General features: G+C 55.4%; 3 protein-coding genes across 7 annotated transcripts; 2 read left to right on the top strand and 1 right to left on the bottom strand.

The window, feature by feature from the left end:
* The first annotated feature begins 1107 nt into the window (after nucleotides 1-1107).
* Nucleotides 1108-7331, top strand: EFNA1 (ephrin A1). Of its 2 annotated transcripts, XM_036343390.1 has the most exons (5): nucleotides 1116-1361; nucleotides 4830-5125; nucleotides 6083-6148; nucleotides 6301-6351; nucleotides 6511-7331. In XM_036343390.1, the coding sequence occupies exons 1-5, from the start codon at nucleotides 1270-1272 to the stop codon at nucleotides 6621-6623; spliced, it is 618 nt and encodes a 205-aa protein (XP_036199283.1). In that variant the 5' UTR covers nucleotides 1116-1269; the 3' UTR covers nucleotides 6624-7331. The 2 variants fall into 2 exon arrangements, with proteins under 2 accessions (XP_036199285.1, XP_036199283.1); XM_036343392.1 differs by lacking the exon at nucleotides 6301-6351 and having other exon boundaries at nucleotides 1108-1361.
* An 806-nt stretch (nucleotides 7332-8137) lies between these two features.
* SLC50A1 (solute carrier family 50 member 1) lies at nucleotides 8138-10494 on the top strand. 4 transcript variants are annotated; one of them, XM_036344362.1, is made up of 6 exons: nucleotides 8138-8298; nucleotides 8586-8663; nucleotides 8768-8891; nucleotides 9478-9639; nucleotides 9913-10032; nucleotides 10099-10494. In XM_036344362.1, exons 2-6 carry the CDS (start codon nucleotides 8602-8604, stop codon nucleotides 10213-10215), a joined length of 585 nt encoding a protein of 194 aa, XP_036200255.1. In that variant the 5' UTR covers nucleotides 8138-8298; nucleotides 8586-8601; the 3' UTR covers nucleotides 10216-10494. The 4 variants fall into 4 exon arrangements, with proteins under 4 accessions (XP_036200255.1, XP_036200252.1, XP_036200253.1 ...); XM_036344359.1 differs by having other exon boundaries at nucleotides 8155-8317; XM_036344360.1 differs by having other exon boundaries at nucleotides 8156-8317; nucleotides 10114-10494.
* A 454-nt stretch (nucleotides 10495-10948) lies between these two features.
* On the bottom strand, nucleotides 10949-11566 carry DPM3 (dolichyl-phosphate mannosyltransferase subunit 3, regulatory). The gene is made up of 2 exons (XM_036344363.1): nucleotides 11471-11566; nucleotides 10949-11296 (listed from the first exon to the last, which is right to left on the bottom strand). The coding sequence occupies exons 1-2, from the start codon at nucleotides 11496-11498 to the stop codon at nucleotides 11019-11021; spliced, it is 306 nt and encodes a 101-aa protein (XP_036200256.1). The 5' UTR covers nucleotides 11499-11566; the 3' UTR covers nucleotides 10949-11018.
* Between the last annotated feature and the right edge of the window lie 4593 nt (nucleotides 11567-16159).

The following is a 16159-nucleotide window of genomic DNA, read 5'->3' as shown; positions in this document are numbered from 1 at the left end:
CGGCAGACTCCCCTCCATACGACATAGACCCTTGCGAGGAGCGCCCCCCCCCCCCCCACTCTCCGCAGCACCAGCGAATTCCAGTGGGTTTGTTTACGGGGCGCGGGGAGGGGGCCGAGCTGGGTTCTGGAGCCTGATGATTCGGAGACCCAACTGCCCAGCCCCGGGACCCACGTAAACACTCCTGCCCCCTACCGTACCCCACACACCCTGCTGGCCTGTGCACTTTGCCTTCCTCTTCGTACAGCATTAGCAAACACACGTCCGAGTTTCACACGCTCCCCCACCCCAGACGCAGCTGTGGCGGATTCAAATGCCTTCACCCTCGCACACCGTCACAGGGATCTGACATGCCAGAAGCACATGTGTGGTTAGGCGCTCTTCATGCTCAGATTCTCACCGTCCACATTCAGAGCCCATTCCATGGTGCACACGTGTGTTCGCACACGCACACGCACACGCACACGCCAAAGGGCGCACTAGAAGCAGAAGCAAACCCTATCGCGGGCCCAGGATGCGCCTCCCCCTCTCACAGGCACAGAGGTGCGCCCTAACCCCCGGCCACACACGTTACACACTTGGTCACTCAGGGTCACACTTGATTCCCGACATCTAGGCGATGACACAATCTCCCGAACAAAGACAACATTGACAAACCCAACAAAAACAAACAGCCGCGTATTTGAGGAGGGGCAGCTGAGCGCAGCCCGGCCCTGGGGGGTGGCGGGGAGAGTGTGGGAACGCGGGGAGCCGGGGAGGGGCACCTCGGGAACCGTGCGGGACCTGTCAACCACCTGGCGCCCGGCAAGACCCGCGCGCAGCGCGCAAAAGCAGGGTCTCGCCCCCGCGTGTTCGCAGAGCTGCCGGTTCCCTCTCCCGCACGCGGCTCTGCGGGGGGGACACAGACCCACCGCCCCGAACAGGCCCAGAAAGCGGCTCACAGACCCGCAAGCGAGCGCACACGCAGCTCGTGGCGGATCGGCCCCGGCGCAGTCGCGCGCTCGGCTCCCCTCGCCGGCGCTCCCCTCCTCCACCTCCCCAGTCCCCAGGCCCCAGGGCAGCCGCGCGCCGGGCGGGGCGGGGGGCGGGGCGGGTGTCGGGCGGCGCTGGCCCAAAAGGCGGAGTCCGGAGGCGCTGGAGCCAAATCGGTGAGCCCAGTGCCGACTGCGAAATCTGAGTGCTGAGCCGACTGCGCCGGGGAGAAAGCCAGCGGGAGCCCGGACCCTGACGAGCCCCTCGCCCCCGCCCGGCCTGCACGGGCCCCGCGATATGGAGTTCCTCTGGGCCCCGCTCCTGGGTCTCTGCTACAGTCTGGCCGCTGCCGACCGCCACACCGTCTTCTGGAACAGTTCAAACCCCAAGTAAGCCCGAGTCTCCGGCCCACAGGGCGTCCGGTGGCACTGCCCCTGCACCCAGGCTGACCCCAGGCTAACTGTGCCAGCCAGCCCCTGACTGGAGTCCTGGGGTGGCGACCAGAGGCGGGAGGGATTCCTTAAATGTGTTTGCCCTCACTTCTCCCCCGGACCTGGGAGGAGGCCACCCAGGGTAGGAACCTGCCCGTGTCTGCTTCCTATTTCTATTTCTGTCCCTCCTCTCCTTCCCGGCGTCACCTCTCCTTCTCCGAAGCGAGGCACCCATGCTGAACTGACCCTGCCTCCCGCCCGGACTAACCACCCTCCCTGGCCACCAGGGCCCTTGTTGCCGTCCCCCCACCACCAAAGCCTGTACCCCTCTCCTTGTCTGTCACTTGGGCATCTGCCCACACTGACAGGTACCTGGCATGACACCAAGAGGAAGCCGAATGCTCGCTGTAATCCTAGAAGGACCTCTCAGGAGGGGCCGGGGCTGCGCCATTAAAGTTCATTCTGTACTTAAGGTGATGGTGGTGGGAAGTTCCCCACCAAGGGATCTTTAGAGATGACAGGAGTGAGGCACGCGCTGTGGGTGAGCAGGCGAAGGTAGTCATCTGTTTACGAGGTTCACGTAGTAAAACTAAAGAGATGGGGGAGGGAGGTCATGGGAAAGGCCCAGACGGCATGGAAGGGGTTAAAAGGTTACCCAGGGCTCCGGGCGGGGAGGAGTTAATTCCTCCTGGGCAGTTTTAGGGCCTCGAGGCAAATGGTCCTGGACTGAAGAAGCTCCGTGGGACCCTTTGTTCTCGCCCTTGAGTTTTCTGAAGTTATGGGAACAATATCTGTGGAGAAACAGGAGGGGAGGGGTAGGGAGAAGCATGGCGAGGAGGGCTGAACAGCTTGGGGTCAGGAAAAACAGTACACTCAGCTGGGCCCCCCCCAGCCCTAGTGCTCCTGCCCCCCCCCCCCAACCCCCCTAATGAAGACATTGTGCCAGCTTCCTCCGGCCCTGCTGCAGTACTGCTGGGTGAGAGGGTCTGCCGGTGGCATGCTGGGTGAGAACAGCTAGCACCAGCCCCAGAGGGCAGTCCCCTCTTGCCCATGGTTTAAAAGGGGCAGCCCAGTCAGCCCTCCCCCACCCCGCTCCTTGCTGTCTGCTCTTTGCTTTCTTGACCAAATCTTGTCCTAGTGGGAGAGAGCAAAGTCCCTGTTTATGCCCATGCCAGGTGCTGGCTGAAGGAGGAGGAGGGGCAGGAAGCTGTGAGGAGGGAGGGGGTGACCCTGGCCTTTTCCGTTCCCAAGCTCCCAGGTTTCCTCTCTTTCAGGAAGGAGCCTCTTCCTTGCCCCTTTCCCCGCCTTCCCTGACGCCACTGCCCCCCTTTCCCAGATGGGGAGCAAGAGTCAAAAGGGTCAGATTGTGGAGCAGATTGTACCCCAGGAAGGGGGTGACGGGTGCCCCCACCAAGCAGAGTTCTGCCCTGTTCATCTGGCCACATGCACCCCGACTATACCCAGGACTAAAGAGAAGCCAGCCCAGATTGGAGTCCGCGGGCAGCCAAGCTAGGCCCAGCTGAGGGCTAAGGATGAGGTGGCAAGGAGCTAGGCGGGTGTGAGGCTGGCACAGTGACTCAGGGCAGCGAGCATCCATCGGCCCTGGGATCTTGGAGGGGGCAGCGTGGGAAGGGTGGTGCAACTGTGAGCTGGGCACGGGCCTCCTTGGTGCTGGAGGGACAAGTACCCTGCCCATTCAGACCTGCCAGCCCCCTTTGCCTGGGGGCGAGTGCCCAGGGCCAGTGGACACTGTGCCATCCTGGGGTCCACATTTGACCAGGTAAATTTTCACGGACTCCCGTGAATGCCAGGGAGGGTGGCAGAGGTGGATGAGGAATGAGTCAGTGCCCTTCACTGGAATGGGGGAAGGATGCCAGGCCGAGCTGAAATACCTGTTCTGAAATGGCTTCTATGTTTATCTCTCCAGAGAGGAATTTTAAAAGCCTCTCTCTGCTTCTCTCTCTCTCTCCCTGCCTCTCTCACTCTCCTTCTCCTCCCCAGGGTGGGGGAGGGGCCCCGGTCAGCCTAGCTTGAGAACTGGCACGCCACCCGCAAGGCCAGGCCTCTTAGGGGTCATGCTGACTGGGCAGTGGGTGCCCACTTCCAAGGCCTTGGCCTAATTCCCGGCACTCCGCCCACCGCCCGTGCCCAGGGCTTCGGCTTGTAGCAAGTTGGCAGCCAAGTCTGCTGAGTCTCTAGCTGACGGTGCTCAGGGGAATTCGGAGAAGCTGACCAGCTTGGAGAGGGAGGTGAGGAGGCACTTTTCCCCCTTACAGGACCCCACCCAGCCTGGAGCCAGGTGTCTGGAGCTGGGGGGAGGGACTGGTGGGCAGTCAGGCTGGAGCCTGCGGAGCCTGTAGGGAATGGGCTGGGGGAGGGGAGCTGGCTCCACCTTGGGAGGCGAGGTAACCTCAGATGCGAGAACGCGGCGTTTCTGGAGCTCACCTCACAGCTGGTTGTGTGGCTTTTGCGGAAAGAGGGACAGTGGTGTTGTGGGTGCTTGGGAAAAGTGGACAAGGAGACTGAGCATCATGTTAAGTAGCTAAAAGGAGAGATTTGAGGGGAATGAATGAATGGATGAAGGTGATTTAACTTCAAGGATTCAGGCATTATCTGTGGGCCTGGGTGTACGGGAGCTTTGGGGGGACATGAAGCTGAGAAATGTGAGATATATGCCATGGGTGAGGGCGGGAAATGAAGGGAGTAAGAGAAATGAAGACATAAAGGTGTTGGGGCCTGTGTAGCCTGGTAAAGAGGAAGGGTTGCTTGGATCCTGAGGATGGAATGGGCCGGTAGGGTCTCAGACTGAGTCCAGTAGCATTTAAAGGAACACCTGGTAGAATAAATTTGGGGAGCCCTAACTAGTTTGGCTCCGTGGATAGAGCGTCAGCCTGAGGACTCAAGGGTCCCAGGTTCGATTCCGGTCAAGGGCATGTACTTTGGTTGCGGGCACATCCCCAATAGGGGGTGTGCAGGAGGCAGCTGATCGATGTTTCTCTCTCATCGATGTTTCTAACTCTCTATCCTTCTCCCTCCTCTCTGTAATAAAATATATATTTTTTAAAAGAATAAATTTGGGGAAATATTTACGGGTAGAAGAGAATGATGAGTGAGCTATGGAAATATTTAGAAGCCCATCCTTGGGTAAATATCAGGGGGGAATGGGAAGTGCTTTGTTGCCTAAAAGACCCTAAGTGGATGCTATTTATTGGGTTATAGGAAACAAGGATGGTGGAGGGGTGTTTGGAAATGGTGGAAAGATACTTGAGAGATCGAGATTGGTAAATACTGGGAGTTGAGATTGTCAGAACATCTGCGTGGGGGTCCAGTGTGAAAGTGAGGGGGTCGTGTGAACATGTGGAGACTCCAGGCTCCGGTCTGGCTCCTGAATGACTGCTGGCTTCCTTCCCCTCCGCCCATGCCCAGGTTCCGCAGTGAGGACTACACTGTCCATGTGCAGCTGAATGACTACCTGGACATCATCTGTCCCCATTATGAGGATGACTCTGTGGCAGCCAGTGCCATGGAGCAGTATACACTGTACCTGGTGGAGCTCGAGCAGTACCAGCTGTGCCAACCCCAATCCAAGGAACAGGTCCGCTGGCAGTGCAACCACCCCAGTGCCAGGCATGGCCCAGAGAAACTGTCGGAGAAGTTCCTGCGCTTCACACCCTTTACCCTGGGCAAGGAGTTCAAAGAGGGACACAGCTACTACTACATCTGTGAGTGCCTGGGAGGCATGCATGAAGGTGCACGTACCGGGGGACGCAGCTGGCGTGATGCAGATGCCCGGGGACCTGCTTGGTGGGGAGTCAAGCCGCAGAGGGCCTCTCCAATCCTGGATTCTGTTTTTGTTCATTCACATTACAAATGTGGAGTGAGCTTCTACTGAGCTTGGCACTCTGGTCACAAAGATAAATTAAACACTACAGGGTCCCTGTCCTCAAAGCTGGGAAGAGACACAGGGTAACAGGCCGTTAGAGCAGTATGCTACGGGAGACATGGACACGGGGGCCCTGGAGGGATGACCTGGGTACTTCCAGGTCAGGGGGGCTCAGAGAAGGCCTCCTGGTTTCCCAGAGCTTTGGACAAGCAGAGGACTTGGCCATACATGAGGGGACACGTGCAAAGAGAACATGACATCTTCAGGGAACTCCGTGTGGCTGGAGTAGGAGGAACACTTTCAAGAGGGGAAATACGAGCTTGGCGAGATGGACAGGGCCAATCACGGGGACCTAAGGAGAGCTAAGGAGTTTATCCTGAGGGCACTGGGAGATTTTAAGAGTGGTAAGGTCAGCTTTGTGTAGAATGCATGCAGGCCTCACTCTTCCAGTGGTGCCTAGGCCGGGGGCGTACAAAATGCCCGTGTAAGGGGAATATACCGTGCAGGCCTTGCCCGGCTTCCAGCTGGGAGGAGTGAAGGATGGATGGACTGTGAGGAGAGGACAGTGGCCATGTTCTTTTCACCGCCACCTCCAAAGTCAAGGGTTATTCCAAAGAAAGGAGGCTGGGCAGAACATGGGGCAAAAAGTGGGCAAAACCTAAGGAAGGTAAGAATCGAAGCTTAGAGGGAGGAGAGGGATTCAAATGAGCAGGGACTGAGAAAGGAGGGCCAGAGAGGCATTTGCACTTGTTTCCTTCCCTCCCCTTCCTTAATCCTGTGTGGGTTTATCTTGCAGCCAAACCCATCCACCACGCAGAAGACCGGTGCTTGAGGTTGAAGGTGACTGTGGATGGCAAAACCAGTGAGTGTCAAGGCCCTGTGAACCTCCTTCCTCCATCCCCGTTCTGGCCCTGATGACCTGGGGTGGTGGGAGTTCACTGCCCGGCCCGCCCAGCACGCCCACCCCTATCTCCCTGGTGCAGTACCTGATCTGTGGCCACCTCTGTGTTCTAGCTCACAGTCCTCAGGCCCATGACAACCCACAGGAAAAGAGAATTGCAGCCGGTAGGTGGCTGGGGCGAACAAGGGGGTCGGCTTGAGGAGGTTGGGGGCAGGAGGTAGCTCCTTTGCTAGGCGGGAACTGGGGGAAACCTTGCTGGGCCGAGGGCTGGTGCCAGAAAGTGGGACTGCTCACCTGAGGGCCTCTGCCCTCCCCGCTCGCAGATGACCCAGAGGTGCAGGTTCTACACAGCATCGGTCACAGCGCTGCCCCCCGCCTCTTCCCGTTTGCCTGGGCTGTGCTGCTCCTGCCATTCCTGCTGCTGCAAACCCTGTGACGTCGGATGCCACATCTCGCCTAAGGACTGGAACAGGGCCGAGAAGGCCGGGGCAGGCACCCCTCCTCGATCCTGGGGCACCTCCCCAAGCCCCAGTGCTGGGAACCACTCCCGCCACATGCACAAGCTGCCACCCAGCAGCCTCAGAACGGGTCAGTATTAAGGGTTTCAACCCACGGGAGGTCGGCAAGCCTGGTATTGCCATCCCTGCCTCCACCTCAGAAGGACGGGCAAAGCCGGACAGTTCTTCCCCTGCCATTCCGGCCCTTAAACCAAAACACAAAACTATGGACGCTTAAGAAGCGCGCGCGCGCGGTGGGAGCTGAACTGGAAGGGATCTGGGGTCATGTGGGAGGACACTGAACTTGGCAAAGATGCCCCTTCCACAAAGAGCCAGGGTGCCAGGATGGACTGAAGGAAAAGCAGGAGCTTCCCGGCCGGGAGCCCGGACGGAGAGGCAGAACTCTTGGGCGGCCCCAGCCTCTGCCATGTGCGGAGCTGCTGCGGAGAGATCTGCAGCCAGCCCTGCACCCTCTACCCTGGGGCAGCACCCCCAAAGTGGTGCCAGCAGGGGGCTGTGCCCACCTCTTCCTGGAGTGTAGCTGTGAGGGCAGGGCCCAGATGTACAGAATTTGTATATAAATATGTTGTTTGTACTGGAATTTTTTTATATTTGTGTCAAAATAAAGATGTGTCAGTCTTTTTGGACTTGCTTTTCTGGCCCTCCATACTAACTGGTATAGCCCTCGAGTCCCTGCTGTGGAGATACCAGTAGCGATGGGTTTGAATTTGCTTCCCTCTCTAGAAAGAGTACATACCCCTCACCAAAGTGGGGTACTCCTCCTCAGGGTTGTGGGGGACGGGGATTCCCCACACCGCCTCTCGGGTTCCAGGCTGGCCCCGCTCTGGAGTTCCTCCTGGCAGACCTCTGCCCACCCCCACCTTGCAGCCCGGGCTGTGGGCTGTGCACGCCGGGCAGGTCCTCCTGCAGCGGGTGAGTCCGGGCAGCCTCGGGACGGAGACCTGTGGGAACCTAGGGGAGGGGGGGTCCCCCAGCTGCAGGTCAGGGTCGGACTCGGAGGGGGGGGGGGGTCAACATGATACGGGTTCCAGTGGACCCGCCAGGTTGGTGGTGTGGCCGAGGGAGAGGGCACCTGCCAGAACCGGCGATCCCCGCAACCCCTGTCGTTTAGGGCGGAGACTGGGAAGAGGCTCCAGCAAACGGGAAGCCGCCCAAGCCCGGGGCCGCCGAGGTTCCGATCTGGAGCTCTGGGTGGGAGCGGGCTGGTCCGGTTGGGTCCAGCCAGCTTCTGAGGTCACCACGCGGGCCCGCGGGAGAGCGGAGGCTGGGGTCCGGGTGACCAAGGGGTGCGCGGAGGGTGGGGAGCGCCGGGGCCGGGGCCAGTGCGCGGAGCCGCGGGCCGACCGAGACCCGGAGGGCGACGTCAGCACCGGGAACCTCGCGGGCGGGCGGCCAGGGGGCGGGGCCTGAGTTCCCGCCCCGCGTCGGAGGCCGGGTTCCGGCTCAGTTTCCGGGGGACGCGCAGGGGCGGGCCCCACGTCGGAGCCCGGCGCCCAGAGGCCTGCCCTCCGCGCTCCGGAGCGGGTCGGCGAGGGATGGAGGCGGGCGCCGCGGACGCGCTGCTCTCCGGGGTGTGCGTGGTCTTCACCCTCGGCATGTTCTCCACGGGCCTGTGAGCGCGCGGCCGGGCCGGGCAGGGCAGGACCAGGACCCGGGGAAGGAGCGAGGGGGGCCGGAGCCGTGGCTCAGCCCCGGGCTGCGTCCGGAACCCGGGGTCCCCGTGGCATCGGGTCGAGGGGCGGGGGTACCCGGGCGAGGCAGGTCATTGACTCCAAGGCCAGGGAGCGGAGGGCGGAAGCGGGGTCCGCCGTGGTCGGGGGAGGATGCAGGCCCTGGGGCTCTGCCTTCCCCTCACACCTGCCTTCGGGGCACCGTTACAGCTCGGACCTCAGGCACATGTGGATGACCCGGAGAGTGGACAGTGTCCAGTTCCTGCCCTTTCTCACTACGGATGTCAAGTGAGAGGGGTGACGGCTGCGGCGGGAAAGACTGTCTGGGGGGGCGCGCCCTGGAAGAGCCCACAGTCAACCCCTCGGCGAATGTCCCTCCCTCCCTCCTGCAGCAACCTGAGCTGGCTGGGCTACGGGACCCTGAAGGGAGATGGCACCCTGATCGTGGTCAACGCCGTGGGCGCTGTGCTGCAGACCCTGTATATCTTGGTGTACCTGCACTACTGCCCTCGGAAGGTAGAGGCCCGCCCTGCACCCCCTCCCTGGGCTGCCCTGCCGCGCTGGCAGGACAGTGCTTCCTGGAAGACTTAACAAGCTGGCACTGCCACCTTTTCCTAGAAGGCCTCCCCCCGCACACACACACACCCATGCAGCCCTCCTTCCTCCATGGAGCCGGCCTCCCGAGACTCACAATCGCCCCGTATTCGGGCAAGGCTGGTAGCTCTGCCTGCCCGGATGGTGCCTTGCTGCTCAACACACTGAGGGAAAGGGCTTTTGTCTCCCTTAGCTCCTTCAGAACCAGGGCCGGTGGCTGAGAGTGAGATGATGAGCTGCTTCCCCATTCAGTCACACAAGCATGTATTAAGCTCCTCTCGTGTATACCAAACGCACAGAAAAGACCTTTCCCTCCCCTAGAGATCTCCAGTGTGGTGGGTGGCTCAGGCCACTGGTGGGGAAAAGGCCGTGACAAGTGCAACCCTGGAGGCCCAGACCAGGGCTGGCTCCCCGACTGGAGCAGGGAGAGGCAGGAGGAATTCATTCCGGTGGGGGCGTCAGGAGGCTCCTGGCACACGTGGAAGCCAGGCTGTTCTCTCCCCTGCAGGGTGCTGAGCTCCTGCAGACAGCAGCCCTGCTGGGGGTCCTGCTCTTGGGTTTTGGTTACTTTTGGCTCCTGGTGCCCAACATCGAGGCCAGGCTTCAGCAGCTGGGCCTCTTCTGCAGCGTCTTCACCATCAGCATGTACCTCTCACCACTGACCGACTTGGTGAGTGGGAGTGGGCGTGTCCATGGAGGTGGGGGAGATAAGAAGGGTCAGGCCCCCATAGCAGAGGCTGTAGCTTACCCTCCAGAGGGAAAGGAAGATTCCAGGCCTGGAGGAGACAGGGCAATCGAGGCGGGTGAGTGGGAGGCAGGAGGGGAAGGTCGGGCAGCAGAAGGCCGGGGAGGCTATTTGCCCTCTGTTCTGAGGAATTTACCAGGCCCGGTGGGAGCTTTACTGTGTATCTGGACGAGGAGTGTCTTTCATCCTTCCCCACAGGCCAGAGTTATTCAGACCAAATCAACCCAACGTCTCTCTTTCTCACTGACCATTGCCACCCTCCTCACCTCTGCCTCCTGGACCCTCTATGGGTTTCGACTCAGCGATCCCTACATCATGGTAAGCAGCGCAGGGAGGGGGTGGCAGGTGTGCACCGTGGGAAATCAACTCCTCTCCTCATGGCAGCCCCTGCGATTTCAGGTGCCCAACGTCCCAGGAATCCTCACTAGCGGCATTCGCCTCTGGCTTTTCTGGAAGTACCCACAGGAGCAAGACAGGAACTACCAGCTCCTACAGACCTGAGGCAGCTCACCTGACCACAGGACACCTGTTGCCAAAGAGGTTCAAACCAACCTGTTTCAACCGTTCCTGCTGACCAGCTGCACGGTGCCAGGGGTTATGGGAAAAGAGACAACTTTGAGAATCTGGGGACCAAAGAAAGAGCTTGACTTAGAAGAGTGGGTGGGACCTGGGAGATGAAGCACTTATTTTTTAGAGATTATATTTTTTAATTTTGGGGTTGGGGTGAAATCTTTAGAGTGTGCCTTAAAATAAACTGTGCCCTTTCCCTGTCCCTCAAGGCTCATTCTCTATGCGGTGATTCTCAGCCTGCCGGGTTTGGTGAAGGGTAGAGGAGCACTGTCTGGCTGAGTTATTCCTGGGCTGGGAGGCTTAGCTCAGAAAAGGGAACTAAAAGAAGCAGAGCATGTGTGAGGGGAAAGGTAAAAATAAATAAAAGAACCAGAGCAACCTAGAAAACACTAGGAAGGCCTTAAAAAGGACGGAGCGTGGATGTTATGAAGAAGAATGTAGGTTAGACTTCAAGAAGCACTTCCTGACGGGGTTAAAAGGCCGGGAAAAGTGAAACATTTCCGTCCTGGGGCCTTGAGAAGGGGTCTCTGCCTCCTTTGGAGCAAAAGGGAGGGACACCGGCAGAATGCAAAGGTAAACGCTTGGCTGACCTCAGTAAGGTGGCTTGTCTGCCTCCCACTTGGTACACACATAACCCCCAGTCCCCATCCTCCATACTAAACAGTTAGAAAGTGAGCTTCTCTTTAATGGGGGGTGGGAGGGAGCGGCTGTCGGGTGTAAAAGGGGTTGGAGTGTCAGAAGCGCATCCCCCTGCGGGACAGGTCGGCTCTGGCCTCTTGGATCTGGCTCTGCAGCTCGCGGGCGGCGTCCTCGCAGTCGTGAAAAGTGGCCACGCGATAGCCCACAGTGGCCAGGGCATAGCAGCCGGCGGACACCAGCAAGTAGGCGGGCAGTGGCCACAGGACCTCCCGGCAGGAAGAAGGCAAATCCAGGGCCCCCAAGGTCAGGGCCGCCCAGGCGGAGCCCAAGAGCGCCAGTGCCCAAAGCCACTGTGCTAACTTCGTCATGGTCGCTGCGGGAAGAGCAAGCAGAGCTCGACATCGTTCCACCTCGCGACCCCCGCTTCATCTGAGACCCATCTGTCCTTCTCCCTCAGCAGGCCCCTCCATCTCACGTCCCCGAGGGCCGCTCCGCCCTCGCTCTCACCCTCCTCGCCCTCTCCATTCAGCCCGCAACCTACACGTACCTTTCTGCCGGGCTCTTCCCGGTTCCATGCGGGTCTGACGTCAGCGTGCGGAGCCCCGCCCCCGATCGCGCTCCGCCTTTGCGCTTCCTTCTGGGAGTTGTAGTCCTCGTGGCGGCGCCTGGAAGGCTCGTGGCCGGTGTCCTTCCGGCCTCTGAGTTAAAGCTGGCTGCTCCGGAGACTGCAGCTTGGGTCCCGAGGGCTTCAGTGCTGCTTCTCTCCCTCAGGGCCCCGCTCCTAGCTGGCGAGGGCCTTGCAGAAAGCCTAAGGCCATTGTACGCCTGAAATCTGTATAATTTTATTAACCAGTGTCACCCCAATAAATTCAATAAAAAGGAAAAAAGAAAGAAAGCCTGAGGCCACCCTTAAACCTTGCAATATCATTCATGAGCTTCACCTATACATACAAATTCCATTCGTTCGTTCGTTCATTCGAACGTTTCTTGAGCGCCATGATAAACTTTGGAGAAATAGAGAAATCAAGACATACGGCCCCTCCTGGGGTGGAAGGGGCAGGCAAGAGTCAGGAAAAACGGATGCATTGACAAGTAATCATGATGCTTTGAGATAGGTGTTAGAACAAAGGTTGTCCTTTTTTTAGAGAGATGAGAGAGAGAGAGAGAGAGAGAGAGAGAGAGAGAGAGAGAGAGATCAATTTTTTTCGTTCCACTTATTTATGCATTCAGTGGTTGCTTCCTGCATGTGTCCTGATCAGAGATGAACCCACAACCTTGGCATATGGGGACCATGCTCTAACCAACTGAGCTACCAGGCCAGGGCAAGGTTGTCATATTTTTAAAAAGAAACGCAGGGGAGAAACCAGTATAGCTTGGAGCCAGGGGAAGATGGGTCCAGGAAGGCGTCTTTAAGAGGAAAAAGTGTGGGACAGAGGAATTATGGGAGAGGGTGTATACATCTTTCAGAGAGTATGGGGGATGCATTCCTAATAGGGATATGGAAAACCAAGTAATAGAAAAGGTCAGGCAATTATCAACTTTAGGGAAAATAAAGAGCTATAAAAGGAAGGAAAGAGAATTGATACAAGGCCTTCTTGATAAAAAGCAGTAGGAACAGAACTGTGTGTTGGACAGAGTTAGGTCTATTGCTGCTGCAAGAAAGAACACACACCAGAAGAACTATGTGGACTGACACATCAAAAGAAAAAACAGGGTCGCCGAAACCGGTTTGGCTCAGTGGATAGAGCGTCGGCCTGCGGACTGAAGGGTCCCAGGTTCAATTCCGGTCAAGGGCATGTACCTGGGTTGCGGGCACATCCCCAGTGGGAGATGTGCAGGAGGCAGCTGATCGATGTTTCTCTCATCGATGTTTCTAACTTTCTATCTCTCTCCCTTCCTCTCTGTGAAAAATCAATAAAATATATTTAAAAAAAAAAAAAAAGAAGCCGAAACCGGTTTGGCTCAGTGGATAGAGTGTTGGCCTGCGGATTGAAGGGTCCCAGGTTCGATTCTGGTCAAGGGCATGTACCTGGGTTGCGGGCATATCCCCAGTAGGGGATGTGCAGGAGGCGGCTGATCGATGTTTCTCTCTCATCGATGTTTCTAACTCTCTATCTCTCTCCCTTCCTCTCTGTAAAAAAATCAATAAAATATATTTAAAAAAAAAAAAGAAAAAACAGGGTCATTACACAGGATATGGTAAAGGTGGAGCTTAAGTAATATGTAAGCAAGGCAGCATTTTGATAGGTTCAAGGTAAGCACAGCTATAACTGAGGGAATCAACGGCAAGCCTGGGCTGAGGGTCCACTTGGAAACTACAAAATTAAGATAATTAATTTTAGATAATTATGTAATAGATAACTGCTTAATTAAGATACATCTGTTGTGTCTAAAACCCCATTACTTGAAGCTTTGCATCTAGGTTGGAATTCAAGGCTGCTTCTTTTTTTTTTTTTTTTTTTTTTTTTTGCCTTTTCAAGTTTTTATTTTTATACGTTTTTTTTGTATTAAAAAGAAAAGCATAATTACCACAAATTACAAAGGACTAAAGCAGACTAGAATAATGAATCACTTCAGCCTGGAAAGCAGATACTCTCAATAATATTAATGTTATAATACAAGCTCATTCAAGTATTTTACATTGTTTGTCCTTTTAAGTGATATTCTAGCACATGGTAAAGATAATGTACTATGAGCATAAGGTGGAACCTTCTCCGCAAAGCCAGGTGACATGTTTTCCTCTCCAGTGAGAAATGGGCTGTAAGTTCCTATCTTCTCTGCCGCTGTCAAGGCTGCTTCTTTATGTCAAAGTATTCCACGTGGCTCAGACCTCCAGGCAAAAGTGGGACGTTCCATTCTCACTGATCCAAGCGGCGAAGCTTGTGACTACGATTTTAGAGAAGGAAGTCTCTCAGCCCCTTGTCCTTTGTATCAATGAATAAAAGCAGGTTTAGTACAAACACTACATAACTCAGCTGTGAAGAATATCTTCACAGCTCAATACTGTAAACACTGAGAACTGGCTTAACTAAAATTTGGAATATATTTTAATTGAGAGGGAACATTAGGAGAGTCAGGATTAGAGAGAACTATATGCTCATCTTCCATTGCAGACAGTATATTGATTACATTAAAATATAAAAAAGAAATAATAATAGAAGCATGTTATTTAGAAATAGAGAGGCAAGTGCCACATGGAGCAGCCAGTAGACCTGCGAGTGGCTTATGGCGGAGTGTGGACGGGTGGGAGAGTGGGCAGGGATGTCATTTTTCATTAAATGCCTTGTAGAACTTGTTGGCTTCTTAAACTATGCACGTTTTTTGTTAAATTAAGCATGACGACAGAATAAAAACATTTTTTAAACCTGCTATATGAATTTCAACCGCACCCCACTCCAGCCCCTTCCCCATTCCGTGCCGCCCCCACCCCAAATCCTACTCCTTCCTCACTCAAGACCTCACTGGTCACAATGACTTTCAGCGCAGGTCAAGGGCTAGGCATCAACTTTGCAGATCCAGAAATTCTATTTTATTCACCCACAGTAGACCTGGCTGTGAATGTTTGCCACGCCCCCCATAAAATTTTGGGGGGAAACACAATGAGAAGGGGCTACAACACATAAAGACAGATAATAAATTATAACGTTGTAATAATACTCAGCGGAAGAGTAAGCATTCATCGAGGGGTCAGGCTTAACGTTCACAACGCGCTGCCGTAGATACTTTCATGTCCCCATTCTGAGTGAGGGAACCAGAACAGAGAGACCGTAAAAGGTAAATAACCTGCCTGAGGTCATGTGCACAGTAAGCAGCAGGGTGTTTCATCAGCTCACAGCTACGTGCTTATAATTCACCCTCCTGGGTTATGGCCCAGGGACAGGCAGATAGGGATCATCGCAGCAGCTGGTGGTCACTGATGGATGCTCTGTGCCAGGCACTGGAATGAGCACTTCGGGTGCATTATCTCCTTCCATCTCCACAGCCGTGGCATGAAGTAGGCGTTAGGATTATCTGCATTTCATAAATGAGGGACTGAGGCACAGCCCAAGGAACCCGACTTCAGAGCCTGCGAAGTTTCCACCACAGTGTAGTCCCTTCCTCCCAAGATCAATGGAACAGAATAAAAAGTGAAAAAATAGATCAAACATACACCGCTTTATCAGATGACAGATATGGCATCGCAGGTAAGTGAGGAAAGATGAATCGCTTAAAAACCATTTGCAACTAGCTTACCATTTGAAACAGTAAATTAAGTTAGAATTCAACCTCACACTTTTTTTTTTTTTTATATATATTTTATTGATTTTTTACAGAGAGGAAAGGAGAGGGATAGAGAGTTAAAAACATCGATGAGAGCGAAACATCAATCAGCTGCCTCCTGCACACTCCCCACTGAGGATGTGCCCGCAACCAAGGTACATGCCCTTGATCAGAATCTAACCTGGGACCCTTGAGTCCGCAGGCCGACGCTCTATCCACTGAGCCAAACCAGTTAGGGCAACCTCACACCTTATACCAAAATTAATTCCCAGTGCGTTAAAAAAATAATAATGTGAAAAGTGAAACCCTATATCTGTCACAAGAAAATGTGGAGACATACTTCTCTCATGTTTAGCTCAAGCAGCCTTCCTGGGTTTTGACTGGCGTGTAGGGTTGGTCACCATCTTTCTCCTCTGAGCACCCATTACCACTCTTGTATAGATGTTGAGCTATAGGGATGTGTGTGTGTGTGTGCTTTTTTAAATATATATTTTTATTGATTTCAGAGATGAAAGGAGAGGGAGAGACAGAGAGAGAGAATCATGGATCGGCTGCCTTCTGCACGCCCCACACTGGGGATGGAGCCCACAACCCAGGCATGTGCCCTGACTGGGAATCAAACTGTGACCTCCTTGTTCATAGGTCTACGCTCAACCACTGAGCCAGGCCAGCCGGGCAAGCTGTAGGTTTTTTGTTTCCCTGCTTGGTCTACCCAAGACCATTGTATCTCCAGGAACAAGCACAGTGTGGGAAACCCAGCAAGCCCTCCATCATTATAAGATGAGGGACAGAGGGAAAGACAGGTTAGCATTTGATGGTCTCCAGGGAAACTGGCCTAGCTCTCCTGGTCCCAGGAAATATATCTACTCCAGAAACTACTATCTGCCAGACACGTGGTCTTTGGCCTTGGATAGCACTGCACAAAAGCCAGCAGATCCTGATGGCCTGACTCCCTGTCCATCCTTTTGCAGACCAT

The sequence above is a fragment of the Myotis myotis genome, unplaced genomic scaffold (genome assembly GCF_014108235.1).
Source record: "Myotis myotis isolate mMyoMyo1 unplaced genomic scaffold, mMyoMyo1.p scaffold_m19_p_18, whole genome shotgun sequence".
In the NCBI taxonomy this organism is placed as follows: Eukaryota; Metazoa; Chordata; class Mammalia; order Chiroptera; family Vespertilionidae; genus Myotis; species Myotis myotis.
The sequence above is the reverse complement of the archived record's forward strand: the minus strand, read 5'-3'. Positions and strand labels throughout refer to the sequence as shown.